A 20442-nucleotide genomic window follows, 5' to 3' on the forward strand; every position below is an offset into this window, starting at 1 on the left:
CCTTTAACAACTGTCTCAAGCAGCAATCTACTCATCTTGACTTGACTTATTGACTTTAAGCTTATTTCATATCGTACAAAGCAATTCTATCTTGGTGTAATGCGCTCAGTAGTCGACAAAGACTCTCTCCTCCCTGATTCCTTCATTAATTCCTATTATCCTATTACTCCTCTCGCTCGTTTCATGGATTCCCGGTATAAGATGATCAGTGTCAGTGTTGGATCCCCCTCTATTAGTTTCCAATACTTCTCCGTAAGCTCTTCTGATCTCTATATACCTGTGTAGTGTTGTATATTGTGTCCTCAGTGTGGTTGTGGGTGACTTCCTGTAGTTGATGTGGTTCGTCTATATGTGGTCTCTACTTTGGCGTCAGGATCGTGTAAAATTAATTTTCCATCTTCCTTCTAAATAAGTTATCTGTCTCTTTATCGCTTTCTCGATGTTTCTCTATATTTTCCTATTATTTTATCAGTCTTTTTATCTATTATTAATCCATTTATCTCTCACTGGCGAGAGAGAGAGAGAGAGAGAGAGAGAGAGAGAGAGAGAGAGAGATAAATAATAATATCACTACACTGGACGCTTGGGGAAATTGCTTGCTGAAGGTCGTCTTATGCATGAGACTAAAATATATTGAAATATATCATGTGGCAGCTGGGCGCTTCAGACTGGTCCACCTCGAATATGTTAACGTTTTTCTTACTTTCTCTTTCACACACACACACACACACACACACACACACACACGCACACACACTCACACACACACACACACACACACACACACACACACACACACACACACACACACACATTCTCTGGTTTATTTCTTTCTACTCTTTTCCTTCTATATTTCCTCTTCATTATCTCTTTCTATCTCTGTTTATCTCCCCTCCTCATCATCACCACTCCTCCACCTCCAGGGTTCACAGGTAAGCATATTCTAATGTAATTTCTCTGTACACCAACTTAGTCCATAATTTACACCTCAAAGCCCCGCCACTCCGCTGTTTTAGATTACGTTCACCTGAAAAAGTACAGGAGAGAGAGAGGGAGAGAGAGATAGAGGGGGGTGTACGATAGTTTATGCGTATGTGTACGCAAAACCGATGAATTACTTGCTCCTGACATGGCTTAAACGTGTTGTTAAATGGTAAGGAATGTTGCCAGCTAGTCTAAGGGCGCCAAGAGAACTCAATTTAATACTTGTTTTAATTATAAAATGTATCTGGAATTATTTATAATACTCTAGTGTAGTATTCATAGCACAAGTACACGACACAGGTACAGGTGGTGAAAACTCTCGGAACAATAAAACACAACAAATACTACAATGTTTGTGCGAAGTCAAAATTTCTGACAGAGATACGTTGCAGTTACGTTGCCTTACCATGGCATACAGGGGCGGTTCCTGGGAGGGTAGGGGTGGGGTTCTTTAGGTGTCCATGAACCCTACCATCACCTGTAAGGTTAGCGTCTTCATTTTAGATGCCAGGTGTGGAGACAACCTAAAGAGGTCGGGTTGAAGGGGACTGGTGAGGATGGTGGAGGGGGGAGAAGGAGGCGAGGTCTAGGGGAGTCTGCAGGGAGGGAGGAAGCACAGGGGGGACACTAACGGTGGTCTCCTTAATATCAAGTTATGCCAGATGTCAAGTCATCACAGAGACACTACCTGATTGCATTATTAGAGGCAACCTGTCGCTGGCACAGAGATTTATCAAAGTTATCAGCGCCGACACGACAGAGTGGTGTCATGGGTCAGGTCATATATAACAGGTCTGGTGTTTACAAATCACTTCACTTTTGGCTTTAAACTCAATCATGAAAACTTACGTCGTTGGACTTTGGGACTTGTTAACATAAGGTAAAAATACAATTAAAAATTACTTTCTACAGAATATGATGTTTGAGAATTATTACTCTTCCAAGGAATTCTGCGACTCTCATCAGTTCTCTCATCAGTTACCAAGTATTAGAAAACAAAGACAAATATCACATTAATTGAAAAAACTGGTCAGAGCAAGACGGCTTACATACCCTTAGTTACTTACAACCAGTGTACTGTATTTGTAAATGGGGTTTAGACACCTACAGTACACCCAAACTGTGGCAAAACATCAGACCTTTTTGAGAATGTATCATTGTAACCCCTGTTTGACTTCCTCCTCAGGTTCTACATTAACGTAAATGTATACCTTGTGACATTTTGCCTTTCCAACACAGCGAAATGTTAATTTTAAATCGATATTGTTATTCTGTACCTTTGTTCCGTGTCCTAGACAAATTAGTTTGAGATAGACGTTCAAAATTCCACATTAGGCTTCGTGGATAATTCACTATATTGTTCAGAGAGTAATGTAAAAAACAGTTGTTCTTTCTCTTGACCTGTAAGAAGGCGACCAAGACAAACTGCTGATGTTAGCACTTGAGTCAAAGCGTCTGTGTAATTTGTTATGTTTGATCTTCTTAACAATTGTGTTATCAGATGTGTTGGTGCAGCCTTTGATGACACAAGTAGTTGGTGCTCTTATACGTCAGAAATAGGAACACCTTTCTTCCTGTAGATGGTGGCAGATGTAGTTTAGCATTGTAGGATATGTGGCGTCATTTGTAACTCACCCATAAACAACGTGGTGGACTTGTTACCCATGGTTATAGCTCAGCTTTCTCCTCGTCTATCGTAGTTTTCTTTGAAGTCTTTCCCTTCTCAGCAGGCCTTTTTTTCTGGTTAGTGAGATCCATATAAAAATAAGCCCTTAGTGAGTGTGATATTTGTAAATTTACACATCTTTCGACACGTTCTGAATTGTAGGAAATATTTGCCAAAATTTGGTTATCTTTATACATACTGTAGGTGACCTTAAACGAAAAAAAAAATCTAAATTAAATTGTACTTCAAGAACGTGATAATAAATTCCTCTGTATTCCCCCAAAATAATAATTTATGTTGACAGAATTGCGTACAACCAAGACACAGACACAGTGGGTAGGTATATTATTATTATTATTATTATTATTATTATTATTATTATTATTATTATTATTATTATTATTAATATTATTATTATTATTATTATTATTATTATTATTATTATTATTATTATTATTATTATAATTATTATTATTATTATTATTATTATTATTATTATTATTATTATTATTATTATTATTATTATTATTATTATTATTATTATTATTATTATTATTATTATTATTATTATTCAGGAGATGTTGTGGACGAAATTAGTGGGCTGAGGAAGTAAGGAGCTTCCGCTAAGCACCGAGGAAGGGCGACCTAAATAACACACTTAACATCTCTCAAAAACATACAAAGATCATTAAGTGTCGAGGTTGTGTTATTATACAGAGTTTTATTGTTTAAGACTCTCTCTCTCTCTCTCTCTCTCTCTCTCTCTCTCTCTCTCTCTCTCACTATTAAAGTTTCAGAGTCCCGATGGGTTGGTCATGGCGAAGAGTTATATTGACCGTAAAATGATGTCTTATAATGATCCTCTATTGTTGACGGTCAGGTCTAAGCCCAGACTCCAGACCATGAACCCGAATCCTGAACCCGAACCCTGAATTCTGAACCTGAACCCCGAACCCTTGAATCCTGAACCCAAATCCTGAACCCGAACCCCAAACCCGAATCCAGGGCTCTTAAATCCTGAACCTGAACCCGGAACCCGATCTCCCTGTAGAGATGACGGGGTTATATTTCTGTATCGAAATCTAATTATTTTGATAATATGTAATGTCTACATTACTTATGGCTAATTATCTGTGGGTCTTTTTATTGCAATAGTAATTAAAAATAGTATATCTTTCTTCTGTGATTTTTTTAATGTTTGTAGAATTTAAATAGTTATACCTAATGTAATAAACACAAGGAATTAAGAGACAATAATGGTGTATTCTCATTTAGTACTGTGATTTTGTTATGTCCACTAGAATAATAGATAGATAGACAGATGTAGTTAGAGAGAGATAGAGATTGATAGATAGTGAGGGAGAAAGAGAGAGAGGGGGGGGGGAGATATCTAGAGATATTTAGAGAGAGAGAGAGAGAGAGAGAGAGCCCTCACCAATACCATATTTTCAATGCGACTTTAGTATTGAAGCGCCCATTGACGACAAACACACGTGACGGTTATCTATGTAAATAAGCGATGGAATCCCTTTTCAATGTGCTATATATCGACCCTCTACCACACACTTATAGGCAGTCGATCTCCTTTCATGAAGACCGCGAGTCTTGCCAGATTGACTCCTATTAAGCGTCTCTGTTCCTGACACTTGAATACATCTGTGCCTCAACCGCTGGCATTTCTACAAAAGTTTCCTCTTATAAATCAAGTCTCCACCTATTCTGTTTTTTCGGTGCAAGTGTTGATTTTTCGTGGTGGGGTGGGGTGGGGGTGGGGGTGAGGTTGAGGGGGTTGAGGGGGGTTGAGGGGGGTAAATGAACACAATGGTGACAATATAATGTTAGTATCAAGTCTTATTTCAATATTTAAGAACACTTCCCACAGTATAAATACATCAGAAAGTAATATATTGACACGTTATGGATACCAAGCAACTGATTGATTCTATTAGTCTCCCCCGTAGGAACTCTTAGTCTCCCTCCCGCTAGAGTGTGGAAGAGGTGTGTTGAGGGTAGGTGTCTTTGTGGGGCGTGGGGGATGGGGCGTGGGGGTTACTAGTATAGGGGTGAGGATGGTAAAAACTATATCATTTAGGAGAGATCACAAAGCAGGATAACACTGGCAATTCTGACGGGGTTTCCTCAGCTGAGTGTAATCTCCTAGCGCTAACCAGATGATAATGCTAAAGTTACAATAGGATGAGAGGGGGATGAATACACAGTCAACCGTAGGTATCACTATGGGTGTCTTACGGTACTCGAACCCATAAAGCTCTCGAACAGTCTTCTAGCAGTACGATATTCCGTTTTCAATAATGTTACCGTGTATATGTTGTAATATTATCAGTTATTAATATATGTCTTATTGACTCACTTATTTTTATAACATGTCTGTACAGGTACACTTTGTCTAACTGTTATGAAGTGTGTCTCGAGTATTGTTTCACTGATATTCCTTTTATGAAACTGATTCGAATTTATTAAGAATTGGGGCAACAGAAGACGTGAGATGGTCATCAGTATAGATATTGTTTTTTACGTAGATAACAAGTTCCAACCAGCAGAAGGTCAGCATTTCATTAGCTGATTCGTTAGCCACTGATTGATGAGTCATAATTAAAACAAACATGGGGATCGAAAGGAAAAAAAAAATAGTTTTCTGTCATTCACAAAATGTTCATTCTTGTGTGCATTGTACTTTTTGACCTCAACCCACCGCCATCACGTGACTCCCTTGGTTTACAAAAAAGCCAGACAGACACAGTAGTTCTGCCAATAGATACTTTTTGTTCATACATACTGTACGGCAGCAGGGGCCAGTTTATGGTGTAGACTCTAAAAAGACACGAATAATGACGTTGTCCTGTTGAAATGTTGATGTTTACAGAATACAGAATAAATTATTAACAGGATTTTAAAATATAGTTTAATAAAAAAAAGAAGGTACTTGTGCCTCTGTTATAAAAACTACATAAAATACAACAGTAAAAATTGTGGGAGAACAAGGAGGGAAAATATCATTTGGTCGTGTTTATGCGTTCAACATTTTATGATGAAAATGATTTCTGGGAATGCTCGTTCGGGAACCACAACACATGGTTCTGAACCCTGGTGTTATTAGTATCAATATCATATTTATCAGTGTTATAATTTTTCTCATATTAGTAAAATTCTTTTTGATTTAATTACGTTATTAATAATTTGTATTACCTGTGAATGTGTTAACTATAATAATGGCGCCATGTTGCAGTTGGTATGTGTTCAACAGTACAAAATACACCAGTATTTAGGGACTGTGTAGTTATGTGCAGCTGTGCCACCAGTCTTTATGGAGCCTTACGCCACACCCACACTAAATATGTTTATAACTAACGTATTTGTTATATATTATTTATATAATTCACGCCCACCTTAATGAAAGTATGCACATAGAAACTGATCTCATCGATGAACACACACACACACACACACACACACACACATACACACACACACACACACACACACACACACACACACACACACACACACACACACACACACACGCACGCACACACACACGCACACATACACACACACACACACACACACACACACACACACACGTATAAATTCATATGTATATTGTATATATAAACAAACAAACAAGCACACACACACACACACACCAACGAGTTCATAGTTCAGTAAATAAACAAGGTTGTGTGCCGGGAACACCACAATATTGTTTAGGTAAATCTTCATCACAAAATTGTGTTTGTGAAAACTATTGTAAAAAAAAATATTGCATTTGTACGTCCATCTTTTTCATGAATTTATTTAGTGTTGTGGTATTTGCACTGTTATTTCATTGATTGTTTATTTGTCTGTTAGTCCACTGCTTAATGAAGGTAAACACTGGACAGAATTTCGAAAACGAGCCCCTGTCTCTGTCTACACAATAATAATAATAATAATAATAATAACAATAATAATAATAAGCCAGAATGACACTATTAATAACTATTTTCATAATTATAATAGTAACACCACGCCTACTACTACCATTACTGCTAATAATATTTATAATACAACAGAATACTTTACTTAACGATGTAATTACTGTATTACCTCCTACTTAGAAAGAATCAGGTGTCGTAATAAGAGAATCAAAATGAAAACAAAAATAATATTGAAATTGCACTGCCAGTTTCAGCTCAGAGACGAAGAGCTTAGTTCCAATAATGTGAGGAATTCTTTAAGTTTGCCTCTGTCTACCCAGCAGTAATTTTAACGTATATACTCCGATCTTTATTCCATTTTCTTGTACTGAAATAATGTGAGGTGGAATGCAGCAATAGTGTATATTAACCAATAATATATATATGACCCAGAAGTAGATGGCAGATATTACCAAGTGTTCAGATCTAAACGCAAATAGCCGTCATATGTCCGGAACGCGGTAGGTTCCACAAATCGTACATATATGCGGCGCTCAGTGGTGGCGTCCCGGGCTGTTTTATTCAGTATTTTTGTTACTAATTAAGCTAATGGATACATGTAGCCCCTTCCTACCTCCCACCCATATTTTCGTTTTAATTAACGCTCATCAATAAGGGCAAAATACTATCAAGCATATAGACTGGGTCGTTAATTTTTATAATTACTCAATTCTAAAATTGTTTCATTCCAGGCAAAATATTAATTATGATTTGCTATTAGTATAATGAAGGTTTGCGTGGATTACTCAGGATGATGTGTGCCATGAAAGAACTAGTAGCATATAATTATTCAGTTTACACCTGTTAAGTGAATGAGCTTGACTTTATAAATAAATGTGACAAAATGTATCTTGTGTGTGTGTGTGTGTGTGTGTGTGTGTGTGTGTGTGTGTGTGTGTGACGACTCTTAGAGAGATGATGTTGTATCTGCTCGGTCGTGTTGTGTCTTCCCAGGGAGTCACCAACACATGTGTAATGACTGAGTGTTATGGAGAGGTGTGGTGAGATAACCCCACTAGCTGCTACGGTGATGAACAACACTGTTGGAGCCAGATGATGTGTCGGTCATACTGTGTTCTCTCAGCTCTATAGCGTGTAGTAAATTTACTCAGGTGCCTCCCGTCATCCGGTCGCCAAGCACAATAGAGTAGATATTGTTTATTAGTTATTGTGTTACCTGTGGAACCCTTAATTACATGCAAGGCGCTGGCGAGGGTTTAGGTAAACATTTAGTTAAAAAAAATAAACTTTATATTCACAATAAGAGTTACTGTAACACACACAAGGACCCAAGTCTCGAGAGGGGGAACAGACCCAACTTAGTCTCACCTTGGCCCAGCTTCCAACTGACTGAGGGTGTCTATGGTTAGTTGTAAAAGACACATAACACTGGAGAAGTGGGGTGTGGCTGGATTCTTCTAGAAGTAATGGTTGAGAACATACTTTATATGTATATTTATGAATACGCCAATTTTATTGCGTGAGTGCGTAAGTTAAAATATACAGATGACATAAGTGGTACAGTTACAACAAATAATGATATGGGGAGAGTAATTTAACAAAGCATTTTAGCAGTTACAGTACCAAATTGTGGTTGACAAAGAGTGAATAATAAGTAATCTACGATTTGAACATATTTTAAGTGGTTGAACTGGGGTTGTTATTATAGCTATCAGTACGAGATTGTTTGGGACTGTTACGATAGTCGCCATCTATTGGTCAAGTAAAAAGGTGGTGAGGACTGCCAAGAGTCACCACACTGGACTGTCTTAATGCTTCGACTCATTCACTCGAGGTTTGGTGTTGGGTTAAGTCAGTTAGATTGTGGACAGTATGGTTGCCGGCCATGGGTCTCACCTCCTTCTCCTCCATAGTGATGAGTACATTGTTATTTGTACTGTGTCAACTGTCTTCACTTATAAGTGTCCCTGCTCCGGTTAGGTTAAGTACTGTACTGTATATTGTAATTGATTATATTGTAGGTTTAATAGTGCTGTTTTGTCAATGACTAAATTATCGAACTGAGCAAATTTCCTATGTAGTTATTTTGTCATTATTGTTTCTTGTTTGCATTGTAAATAGTTTATTTGGTGTAAGCGAGGGAAATAGCTTACTCGCTGTCTCCTGTCCTGTACCCACGCCCTAATCCATTTTAGAATGTCCCCTCCAGTTCCATGAGCCTCCACTTTTCGTATTAGTCTTTCGTGGGGGACTCTGTCGAAGGCTTTGCTAAAGTCGATATCCCATATCATAATCGTGCCCTTCATCCACTGATTCGAAAACAGTTAAAAAGAATGTTAATAGATTAGTCAGACTTGAACGCCCACTTGTGAAGCCATGTTGGGAATCATTGATCAACTTATGCTTCTCCTGGTGATTTCGAATAGAGTTTGAAATTATTGCTTCCAGTAATTTGCCTACAATTGATGTTAAGCTGATTGGACGGTAGTTAGATCTATCTCCCTTCTTGAAAATCGGTATTACATTCGCTATCCTCCAGGATTCTGGTACTACACCCGTTTTTAATAGCAAGTTAAACAAATTTGCTAAGGGCATACTAAGCTTTTCCTTAAATTCCTTTAATACTCTGGCCTGGCGACTAATTAGGCTTTGCTTGTCTATTTGCCTCCTAACATCGTTACTAGTCACTACTATCTCGCTTAATCTATTTTCTTCACTATCTCTGTATATAGTAGCCGGTGCCTCGGGTATCATGTTTAAATTTTCGGTGGTGAAAACTGTTGAAAAATATCTGTTCAGATTATTGCTCATTTCTCCGTCGTTATCAGTTAGCTCGCCGGTATCTGACTGTATTGGTCCAACTTTTTCTCGTGTTTTAGTTTGATACATTTGATAGAATCCCTTGGGGTTTGACTTCGCCTCCCTTGCTACCTTTAGTTAATTATTCCTCTTTGCTTTTCTTATCTCGTTCTTAACCCTACTGGCCAATACCTTATAATAATCTCGGAGGTAAACTTCACCACGATTTATTCTCTTTCCTACAGCCTTCCTTTGTCCAATAATATTCTTTAAATAAATATTTGTCCATTTGGGGTTATTTTTATTTGATCTGAGTTTTATGTATGGTATATTCTGCCTTTGTGCACTAAGTAACTCATTATTTAAATTGTTGTGGAACTCGTCAACCTCAGATCTCGTCATATTTTGTGAGGTTATCGTCGTCAGGTGTCCAGGTACGCGCAATATCTTAAACAGGTAAATAGTATCGTACATAATTAATAAATAAACTAGATATATGATGATGATGGTAAAAGGTAAATGAGACAAAGATAGATAATGGAGGAATAAGATAATACAAAGTGATTAGTGAAGTGGATAATATCTTGATCATTAACGTTGGATAACTAAACAAGTCCTAAACCTGCAACATGAACTGGATGTCTGACAGACAGACATTAACACGTAATAAAAAAAAGTAATTCTCAATATAATCATCAGGATAAAAGGGTCTGTTTCCTTTTTCATATGTCGGCTTTTGACAGGTAATTTTTACCCGGCTCGGGCCACACTGCCTAACAAAAGGAAAGAATTCGTTGTTAAACACACATAAGGTTTAGTATCATTAGCGTTTATAACCGTTGCTAAAAAAATAATAAAATTTTAACAGAGAAAAAATCAAAACAAAACAGAGTGAATGGCCTGATTATTTCCACAGCATTTTTTCCCCTGAAATTCATTATAATTCACTCCAATATTTTGGAAACTTCATTATTAAGTTAACAGGCGGGCTTCATCAGTGAACTGTTAATTACATCATCCTTTGTTATGAAAAAAAGGCAGGGTATTCATTTGCATTGCTGCATTAAAGTCATACTGAATAAATAAACATACAATCTGCATACTAGCCATCGGCCTCTGTACTGTAAAATACAAAAGATATGGCTCAGAAGTGACTTACCTCTGACGTCCAGCAGATAGATGCCAGACTTATTATTCAGCCTAGTGATCTCTCCGCCGATGACTTGACAAGTAAACTGAAGCCTTATTACGAGAACAATTTGTCTTAATGTTCCACTTATCTCACCTGCTTGCGCCTTGTTACCGTGGTCAAGGCCTTAATGGTAAAAGATTCTTACGTTATTTTAACACTAGTCTACTACAGTACACCCTGTCATAATACTACTCTAGTACACTGTTATAATACTAGTCAACTACACCCTGTCATAACACCTGCCTACTAGCATTTTGGGTCCATCTCAATGCTTCACATTAGTGTCATGAGACGTATTCTTGAAGATATGTTTACTTCCTATATATTGATATCGCCTGCCATGTTGTGAGTGTCTCTCGGGCAGTCAAGGGGTGGCTAACCTCAACTCAAAGACGGAATCGATAGTTGCTAGCATGACAAAAGCTCTTAATACACTTCACCTTTATCTTTACATCGGTAATGTCACATTTATGGACATTTATGGTTATTACTTTGGCACAGATTGTTTCAAGAAGTTAGTTAGTTTGCAATTGACATGTACAGGGTATGTAAAAACAGTTAATGTGCTCATACTTTGGTGGTACTTAATAAAATTCATTAGTCCATGTAAAAATTCAGTTAATTAGCAAATAATAGTAGAAAAGGTGGATATTTCAGGTTTACGTTTTCTGTAAATAACTTGGTAATGGTTGTGGTGATGAGTGAAGCTATGACTACCATACACTCTGACGACCGCTCACGTCTGTATTCAAATCCTCAGTAGCATTTCAGAATTTTACATCTTTTAAACCTTCACTACACGTTGGGTCAAGCGTAGCTGGTTGATACACATAAATGAGTGTTGCTGTTTAATTTATATCTAATGTTTGATGTTTTTCATTAATTGTGAGATTGTAAATAACTTTTCTTTTAAACATTTACATATCATATCCAGTGTAAATATTGGAAAAAAATTAAAGTTATTTACTCTAATAAATAAGGTTCCTCAATAATGAATTTATATTATTATAATTACCTAAAGCCTTACATCAACTATTAAACAATTTAATTTGAATTTTGAAAAGATGGTAGTAATGAGTTCATCATGATCACTACAGCTAAAATGTTTCCTGTTCGCTGATTGATTTATAATAAAACTCTGAACTGACTTTCTCATTCTGTTCATTTTAATCTTCAATATTTACGTAATCTCAATATTGAAAAATAGTATAACGTGATATAAAGTTATACCACGGTCCAGCATATATTCATTCAGGTATAGATCATTAAAATACTGAACTATATGGCAGACTCAATATCCTCGAAGCAAAAAATAATATACAGTTTCCTGGTTCACATCTATTGTAAGTAAGTTTCTTCTCTGATCAATTTAGCGTTTATATCTCTTAGTATCCATAAATTAGGGGAAATAATCTGTTTTTAAAGACTTTCTCTAATACATTTACTTTCCAAACATTTATCATTAGTAATTTGTATTTCACCATGAGGCAGCCGCTGAACTGTATATATCTGTTAACGAGTAAATATATCATTTTATTGTTATGTCATAGTCATAGTAATTCCACAAGATGTCCTTATAAATAATTTATGTTTAGTCTATGGCGTGATTGTTAACACACATCATTAAACTTGGTTCTAAAACAGGAATGAGTTTCCTTCGTCTGAGTCGGAATTGACAACGACTCGCCCACCTGAACAGCGCTAATTACGCGTTGATTTATCTGTTGTAACTACTAATTAAAACACTTTAGTCACTATTGCCACTACAATATTTATGTTTTTTCTTTTATTTCGATCCAATCAGCTATTGGCTAATTCTCGCCTCTCTATGTTGAACGAGAGACGGATGTGAAGCAATAGAGATTTAGTGAGGCCAAATGAAGCAATTAACACACAAAGAGAGTTCATTAACCGGCACCTGGTTTATTAGCGGTCAAACGTTTCACTAGATAGTCAGTCTTTTAAAAGCTATTCATGAAAACGTTCCATACAGCCATTTTGCTCTATATTACTTCACAAAAACCATCACGTGAAGCATTAAACGAACTCGTGAACACCGTCCACACCAGTAATATCCATCACCGGGTCCACTGATCTCTCTCACTCACAGTACTTCTACGTCAAGTCTCGAACATTTTAAAAATTCAAATATATTGTATTCTTAACGACGGCATATTCTTAAACACGTGAAACAGTGAAGCACTTTGTATAACTAACGACACTTAAAAGCTAAGAGCATGAAGCACTATTATTTTTGTTAAGCCACCGTAATCTCATATAATGAAGGCATGGAATCTGTTCACATAAACTTGAAACAACAAAGCGGCACCAAATGTTTACATGTAACCATCATATACAATAATGAATCATTTTACCCAATTCAAAGCGTCTAGTTTTTATATAAATTTGATCCTGTCTCATTCAGATATAGATGAAGAACCTCAATGTCCATAACAAACATAAAATAAACTATACTGAATCTAAAGGGACATGACTGAGGGGGGAGGGAGTGAAGTAATGCGCAGATGTAATAAACAGTGCGGGAAAGAGTTGAACTTGTATACGTAAGTGGTCTTCAAGGGTCGCTGATAAGTGGTGAACCTCTACACAGACGTTTCTGGCTGACACCACTTACACCAGAACAAGTTGATTACCTTTTCTTACATTTAAATTTTTTTTTATCTACAGTCAAAATAAACCTTTCCCAGACATTCCTCCTGGAAACACTTAACATTATATATCTTATGTCATTAAGGTGGAATATACGACCGAATTCACCATGTGACTTCTAACAACCTCTCTCTCTCTCTCTCTCTCTCTCTCTCTCTCTCTCTTTCTCTCTCTCATGTTTTTTTACCTCTTCTTCCCATCTGTCTACTTCTTCCTTCTTCCTTTTTCTTCCCTTCTGTTTCTTTCTTTAACTCTTCCTCCCTCTCTTCCAAAATTCTCTCCAATTTATTTCTCTCTTATCCTTCATCCTTTCATTTTCTATCTCTCTCCCTCCCCTTCCCACCTCTCACAATCCTTCCTCTCCCTCTCATTTCTTTCTTTCCATTCTCAATCTCTCTCAATCTATTTTCCTCTCCTCTGTTCTTTCTACCTCCCTCTTTTCGTTTATCCTTCCTTTTCCCTTCTCTTCCATTCCTCTCCGTTAACCTCCCCTTCCTCCTTTTCTCTCCCTCCCTCTCACTCCTCTCCCAACTTCTCCTCCTCCTCCTCCTCACACGCCCTCTCCTCTCCCCTTTCTTCAACCTTCTCTCACCCCCACCCTTTTCAGCCTTTCACCCCTCATCCACCCTCCTCTTCACCCTTCTTCTCCCTTCACTCCTCCCCCTTACCTACCCTTCCCCTTCCTCTCTCCCCTCACCTTCCTTACCCTTCCTTTCTTCTCACCCTCCCCTAGCCCTTCTCCTCCCCTTTCACCTTTTCTCTCTCACTCATTCTCTCCCACACCCCCCAACTCCCCCCTCTCTCACCATTACCTTAACGAGGCAAAGTCAGGAGTCGGTCACATCATAAAACATTTTTATATAAACAATGAACAATGGTCTGCACTAACGAGGTAATATCAGATACAGCGACCACCTCATTAACTGTAACCCCTCACTGTAACCTGGCCTGTACCTCATGTTGGGAGGAGTTTTGTATACTCTAACTGTACCGAATCCCGATGTTATATTCGAACCGTAGTGAAATGAATCCTTTTGTACTCCTGGCGTATTTAACATTTATATTCGAATGTGTACCGGATCTGTGTTGAACTTTACTTGTATCCGAACTTAGGTGTACTTGATATTATGAAAAAAATAATATATGAATCTCTACGCGATATTTAACTTTGCATTTGAAACACTACAGCAGTTAAGTCTTTGTATGAGGTGCTTCACTGAGTCTGTATCGCTGTAACCTAAACTGTACTCAGCTTTGACTTTGTTATCAGTAAATGTGTTGAACTTATCTCTTTGTTACTGTATTGAAGTTGAATTTTGTATTTAAATATGTATTAAACTTTAGTATCCGAAGTCGTATTCACAAGAAAAATAAGGAGTATGTTATTATTACATAAATGGACATAATCGGCAGACGTAAAGAGAGACTACGGCAGGTATGGGACACTTAACAAGGAAGGTAAATTGACATAATTATAAAGACTCATCAACAGACGACGAAGGAAAGTTATCAGTAAAAGTTAGTTGCTCAGCGCTGACCTTCACGCCCTTTCAGACAACTGACTGGGTTGACGGTCTACTAGACTCAAATATCCGATATTTCTACTTCTTAAAACCTATCTCTATTAACCCTTTCACCGCGTTTCCCGCACTTGCCATCTTCCGGCTACCAACAGACGATTTTATTCAGCTTGGGGTAACCTCCCGCAGCCAAAGGGTTAAGTTTATTTACTGTGGCTGTGAGACTCTCCTGTGACCAGACTCACACACCAGACAAAACGAAAATGGTTACTGCTCTTGTAGTGGCCGTGAGTTCCTCCTGTGGCCAGACTCAGACACCTTTATGACCCCAGAAATTCTTAATGTTGTTTCCTTCTTGTATTTTGTGTTCAGTCGTTTGAATATTTATTTAAATTGTGTATATTTATTTTAATATTTAGGACGTGATATACAGGATGTGTTTGTGTGTATGTGTGTGTGTGTGTGTGTGTGAGAGAGAGAGAGAGAGACGTAACAACACAAAAATGACAGTCATGGGAAAACTAAGTGCCACACCAACCATACCTCAGCCACACCACACCCCAGCCACACCACACCCATACCTCAGCCACACCACACCCCAGCCACACCACACCCATACCTCAGCCACATCTTTCAACCATACTGCAATTTGGTGTCCAGTCACCCGTGTTGTGGCGCCATCCAATAACTAGCAATTACTACATGTGAGTTTTCAAGTGTAGTGATGGTGTAGTGAGGGTGTAGTGAGGGTGTAGTGAGGGTGTTGTAAGGGTGTAGTGAGGGTGTAGTGAGGGTGTAGTGAGGGTGTAGTGATTGTGTAGTGAGGGTGTAGTGAGGGTGTCGTGAGGGTGTAATAAGTGTGTAGTAAGTGTGTATTAAAGGAGTTATGAAGAATTTTGTATGGAATAAAAATCATATAACATTCGCAGACCTTGAAGGGGATGGAGAACTGTGGGGCCAAATACGTCTATACTCGCCCAGCTGGTCGATGTAAACAAGAGCTGTGGGGAGGAGACGAGGTAAATGAGGAATGATTACAGGTGAAGGAGGGAAGGTAAGGAGGTAACTGCAGGTGAGGGGAAGGGGGAAGCTAGGCTAGGAGTGACAGGTGGTGGGGAGAAGATTGGGGATGTGAGGGAGATGATTGGAGGTGAGGTGGGGCAGGTGACGGGTGACTGTTGAAGTGAGGAGAGAGAGAGAGAGAGAGAGAGACAGAGAGAGAGAGAGAGAGAGAGAGACCAGCGTTGAGTGGTACCTGTCAAATAACTGGTCAGGGTACACACACTCACACCGATAACCAATATTTTTTTTTCCGTTTGACCATTTTAGGTCCGTTTTTGCTTTCACATCACAAATACATACATGCATACATACAAACGTGTGTGCAAAAATGTACACACACACACACACACACACACACACACACACTGCTACATTGTGTGTATAATGGTTGACCAAACACGAAATATAGAGTTTTGGTGACGTTCTTTATAGTCTGATTATAACAACCATGACCTGACATACTGTACGTGTGTTACCCACCGATAACACGAGGTTGTTCGAGGTACGATAAAACAGCCTTAAAATACTTCTATACACAGGTTTATTCTAACATTTAACACATGTATCTATATAATTTCTATAACCATATTAATCTCAGCGAACTCGGCTCTAACAGTACCACTAAATATATGTGAATGAGTTGTGTACGTGTGGAGTAAGTACACATAAGTCAGTACCACACAGTTAGTAGACCGTTTTGACCACAGTGCACCGTCTTGGCCTAGTGGTCAGTCTTGGCCACACCGTCAGTGGACAGTCTTGGCCACACCGTCAGTGGACAGTCTGGGCCACACAGTCAGTGGTCAGTCTCCCTTGTGCCAAAACCTTCAACCAACAACAAAACATTAATTCACTTGGTTTCCTCATCTCCTCAGTTACCGGTGTATATTTTTTCTCGCTTAATTCTTGGACTCTTGCCATACTTCGTTTATCATCAGTCTCTCTGTCTCACTTCCCTCTTTATTTCCTCCCATTATCGTTTTCCCTTATGTGTTACCAGGAAAACATCATTTGTTTCTAATTATTCACAATTAATTTTCCTATTAAGATCAGATTTTTTTTCAATTGTTTATTTTTCTGATTATTGTTGTTGTGTTACCGTGTTCATGTCTCTCACTCACTTTATCTTTTGTTTCTGTCTTTCACTCACTCTCTTTTCTTGTCTCTCATTCAGTCTCGTTCTCTCACTTTCTCACTCTGTCTCTGTCTATCTTTATATTTATCCCTCTCTGTATCTCATTCGCCTTCTCTTTCTCTCTGCCTCTCTGTCTCTCTCTTTTCTCTTCGCTTGTTTATCTCTCTCTCTCTCTCTCTCTCTCTCTCTCTCTCTCTCTCTCTCCAGGTATTGATTGGATATCTGCAATCTCTTATATGACTGTCTGTCTGTCTGTCTCCCTTGTCATTCTATCTTCCCTTTCTTTCTGTCACCTCTCTCGTTCCTTCTCTCCTCCCTGTCTCTCTTTTATTTGTCTGTTCCTCTGTTCCTCATACGTTATGTATATATTTCACGTCATATTCACTGGAAAATAAACATCAAGTTTATATACAAACGACTGAACACAAAATACAATAAATAATACAATAGACAGTTTTTAGGCCATAAGAGTCTGGTCACAGAAGAGCCTCACAGCCACTCACAGACGCCTTGTTATTGTCTGTTCTGGGAGTCTGGTCACAGAAGAGCCTCACAGCCACTCACAGACGCCTTGTTATTGTCTGTTCTGGGAGTCTGGGTCAGAGCCTCACAGCCACTCACAGACGCCTTGTTATTGTCTGTTCTGGGAGTCTGGTCACAGAAGAGCCTCACAGCCACTCACAGACGCCTTGTTATTGTCTGTTCTGGGAGTCTGGTCACAGAAGAGCCTCACAGCCACTCACAGACGCCTTATTGTCTGTTCTGGGAGTCTGGTCACAGAAGAGCCTCACAGCCACTCACAGACGCCTTGTTATTGTCTGTTCTGGGAGTCTGGTCACAGAAGAGCCTCACAGCCACTCACAGACGCCTTGTTATTGTCTGTTCTGGGAGTCTGGTCACAGAAGATCACAGCCACTCACAGACGCCTTGTTATTGTCTGTTCTGGGAGTCTGGTCAAGAAGAGCCTCACAGCCACTCACAGACGCCTTGTTATTGTCTGTTCTGGGAGTCTGGTCACAGAAGAGCCTCACAGCCACTCACAGACGCCTTGTTATTGTCTGTTCTGGGAGTCTGGTCAAGGATCTCACAGCCACTCACAGACGCCTTGTTATTGTCTGTTCTGGGAGTCTGGCCACAAGAGGATCTCACAGCCACTCACAGACGCCTTGTTATTGTCTGTTCTGGGAGTCTGGTCACAGAAGAGCCTCACAGCCACTCACAGACGCCTTGTTATTGTCTGTTCTGGGAGTCTGGTCAAGAGGATCTCACAGCCACTCACAGACGCCTTGTTATTGTCTGTTCTGGGAGTCTGGTCACAGATCTCACAGCCACTCACAGACGCCTTGTTATTGTCTGTTCTGGGAGTCTGGTCACAGAAGAGCCTCACAGCCACTCACAGACGCCTTGTTATTGTCTGTTCTGGGAGTCTGGTCACAGAAGAGCCTCACAGCCACTCACAGACGCCTTGTTATTGTCTGTTCTGGGAGTCTGGTCACAAGAGGATCTCACAGCCACTCACAGACGCCTTGTTATTGTCTGTTCTGGGAGTCTGGCCACAAGAGGATCTCACAGCCACTCACAGACGCCTTGTTATTGTCTGTTCTGGGAGTCTGGCCACAAGAGGATCTCACAGCCACTCACAGACGCCTTGTTATTGTCTGTTCTGGGAGTCTGGTCACAAGAGGATCTCACAGCCACTCACACAGACGTAGTAAATACACGTTATTGGCTGGCGGAAGAGTCTCTGAAACTCTGGGGGGCAAATCAGCCAATAGCAAAGCTCGGTGGGAAACGACGCTAAAGGCTGCCAACCAATCAGGAGGAAGATAGTAGTCCGGGAAGATCGTATTTCTTACACTACCACTCTTACAATGGACACAAGGATGGTGATTGGTGGCATTAATGATGATAGGAAAATCGTTAACTAAACTCACTATCACCATACAGTGTGATCATCGCTATCCTTCTTCTTTCCTTTTCCCTCCTTATTTCTTCTTCTTCTTCTTCTTCTTCTTCTTCTTCTTCTTCTTTTTTTCCCTTCCTTTCTTCTCCTCCACCTCTTCCGCCTTCTCCTCCCTCTCTACCACACACCACCTCCTCCTTATCCTACCTCTTTCACCTCCTTCACTTCTCCTGTTCCCTTTCTTCCTCTTCCACCACCACCACCACCACCACCGCAACAACAACAACATCAGCAACAATATCAACAACAACAATCACTACCAACATTACCACTGTCATCACTACCACTTCCAACCACTACTACGAATCACCACTAACAACCACCATCATTCCCTTTAACCACCACTATTACCAACTATTACTATCGCCTGCAACCACCATCACGGCCAGAATAATTTACCCTCAGAAGGTCATTATCAGCCAAATTCTCTCATTGACTTCTCCATTATCCCTGGGTCCTGTCCATCATTCTTGGGTCCTGTCCACCATCTTTGGGTCCTGTCCATCATCCTTAGGTCCTGTCCACCATCCTTGGGTCCTGTCCACCATCCTTGGGTCCTGTTCATCATCCTTGGGTCCTGTCCACCATCCTTGGGTCCTGTCCACCATCCTTGGGTCCAGTCCATCATCCTTGGTCTGTCCACCATCCTTGGGTCCTGTCCACCATCCATCCTGTCCATCATCCTTGGGTCCTGTCCACCATCCTTGGGTCCTGTCCACCATCCTTGGGTCCTGTCCACCATCCTTGGGTCAGTCCACCATCCTTGGGTCCTGTCCACCATCCTTGGGTCCTGTCCACCATCCTTGGGTCCTGTCCACCATCCTTGGGTCCTGTCCCACCATCCCCACCATCCTTGGGCCCTGTCCATCATCCTTGGGTCCTGTCCACATCCTTGGGTCCTGTCCACCATCCTTGGGTCCTGTCCACCATCCTTGGGTCCTGTCCACCATCCTTGGGTCAGTCCACCATCCTTGGGTCCTGTCCACCATCCTGTGGGTCCTGTCCATCCCACCATCCTTGGGCCCTGTCCATCATCCCTGTCCAGTCCACCATCCCAGTCCACCATCCTTGGGTCCTGTCCACCATCCTTGGGTCCTGTCCACCATCCTTGGGTCCTGTCCACCATCCTTGGGTCCAGTCCATCATCCTTGGGTCCTGTCCACCATCCTTGGGTCCTGTCCACCATCCTTGGGCCCTGTCCACCATCCTTGGGTCCTGTTCATCATCCTTGGGTCCTGTCCATCACTCTTGGGTCCTGTCCACCATCCTTGAGTCCAGTCCATCATCCTTGGAGGGGGGCTGCGCCATGAGTGATTGGCCCGTAAAATGTTTTAGTGGAACTGAAAAATTCGCGCATCTTGTGTTGATCTGCAAGTGTTTGCGTTTCACATGCTTTATTTTTAAACCAGGTGTTCTTTAGATTGTGAAGTTCACCTTGGGCTGCCACTTTCATCTTGCAGAAGGTATCAACTTTTGTCCGAGACTGAGGGTTGTTCTGCCAGTCAGTTAAAGC

At 40.1% G+C, this 20442-nt stretch overlaps 1 protein-coding gene across 1 annotated transcript; it reads right to left on the reverse strand.

The window, feature by feature from the left end:
- Positions 1 to 19344: 19344 nt before the first annotated feature.
- LOC121873707 (50 kDa spicule matrix protein-like) lies at positions 19345 to 20115 on the reverse strand. The gene has a single exon (XM_042377410.1). The coding sequence runs from the start codon at positions 20113 to 20115 to the stop codon at positions 19345 to 19347; it is 771 nt and encodes a 256-aa protein (XP_042233344.1).
- Positions 20116 to 20442: the final 327 nt, after the last annotated feature.

This window comes from Homarus americanus, unplaced genomic scaffold (assembly GCF_018991925.1).
Source record: "Homarus americanus isolate GMGI-L3 unplaced genomic scaffold, GMGI_Hamer_2.0 scaffold43895, whole genome shotgun sequence".
Classification (NCBI taxonomy): domain Eukaryota; kingdom Metazoa; phylum Arthropoda; class Malacostraca; order Decapoda; family Nephropidae; genus Homarus; species Homarus americanus.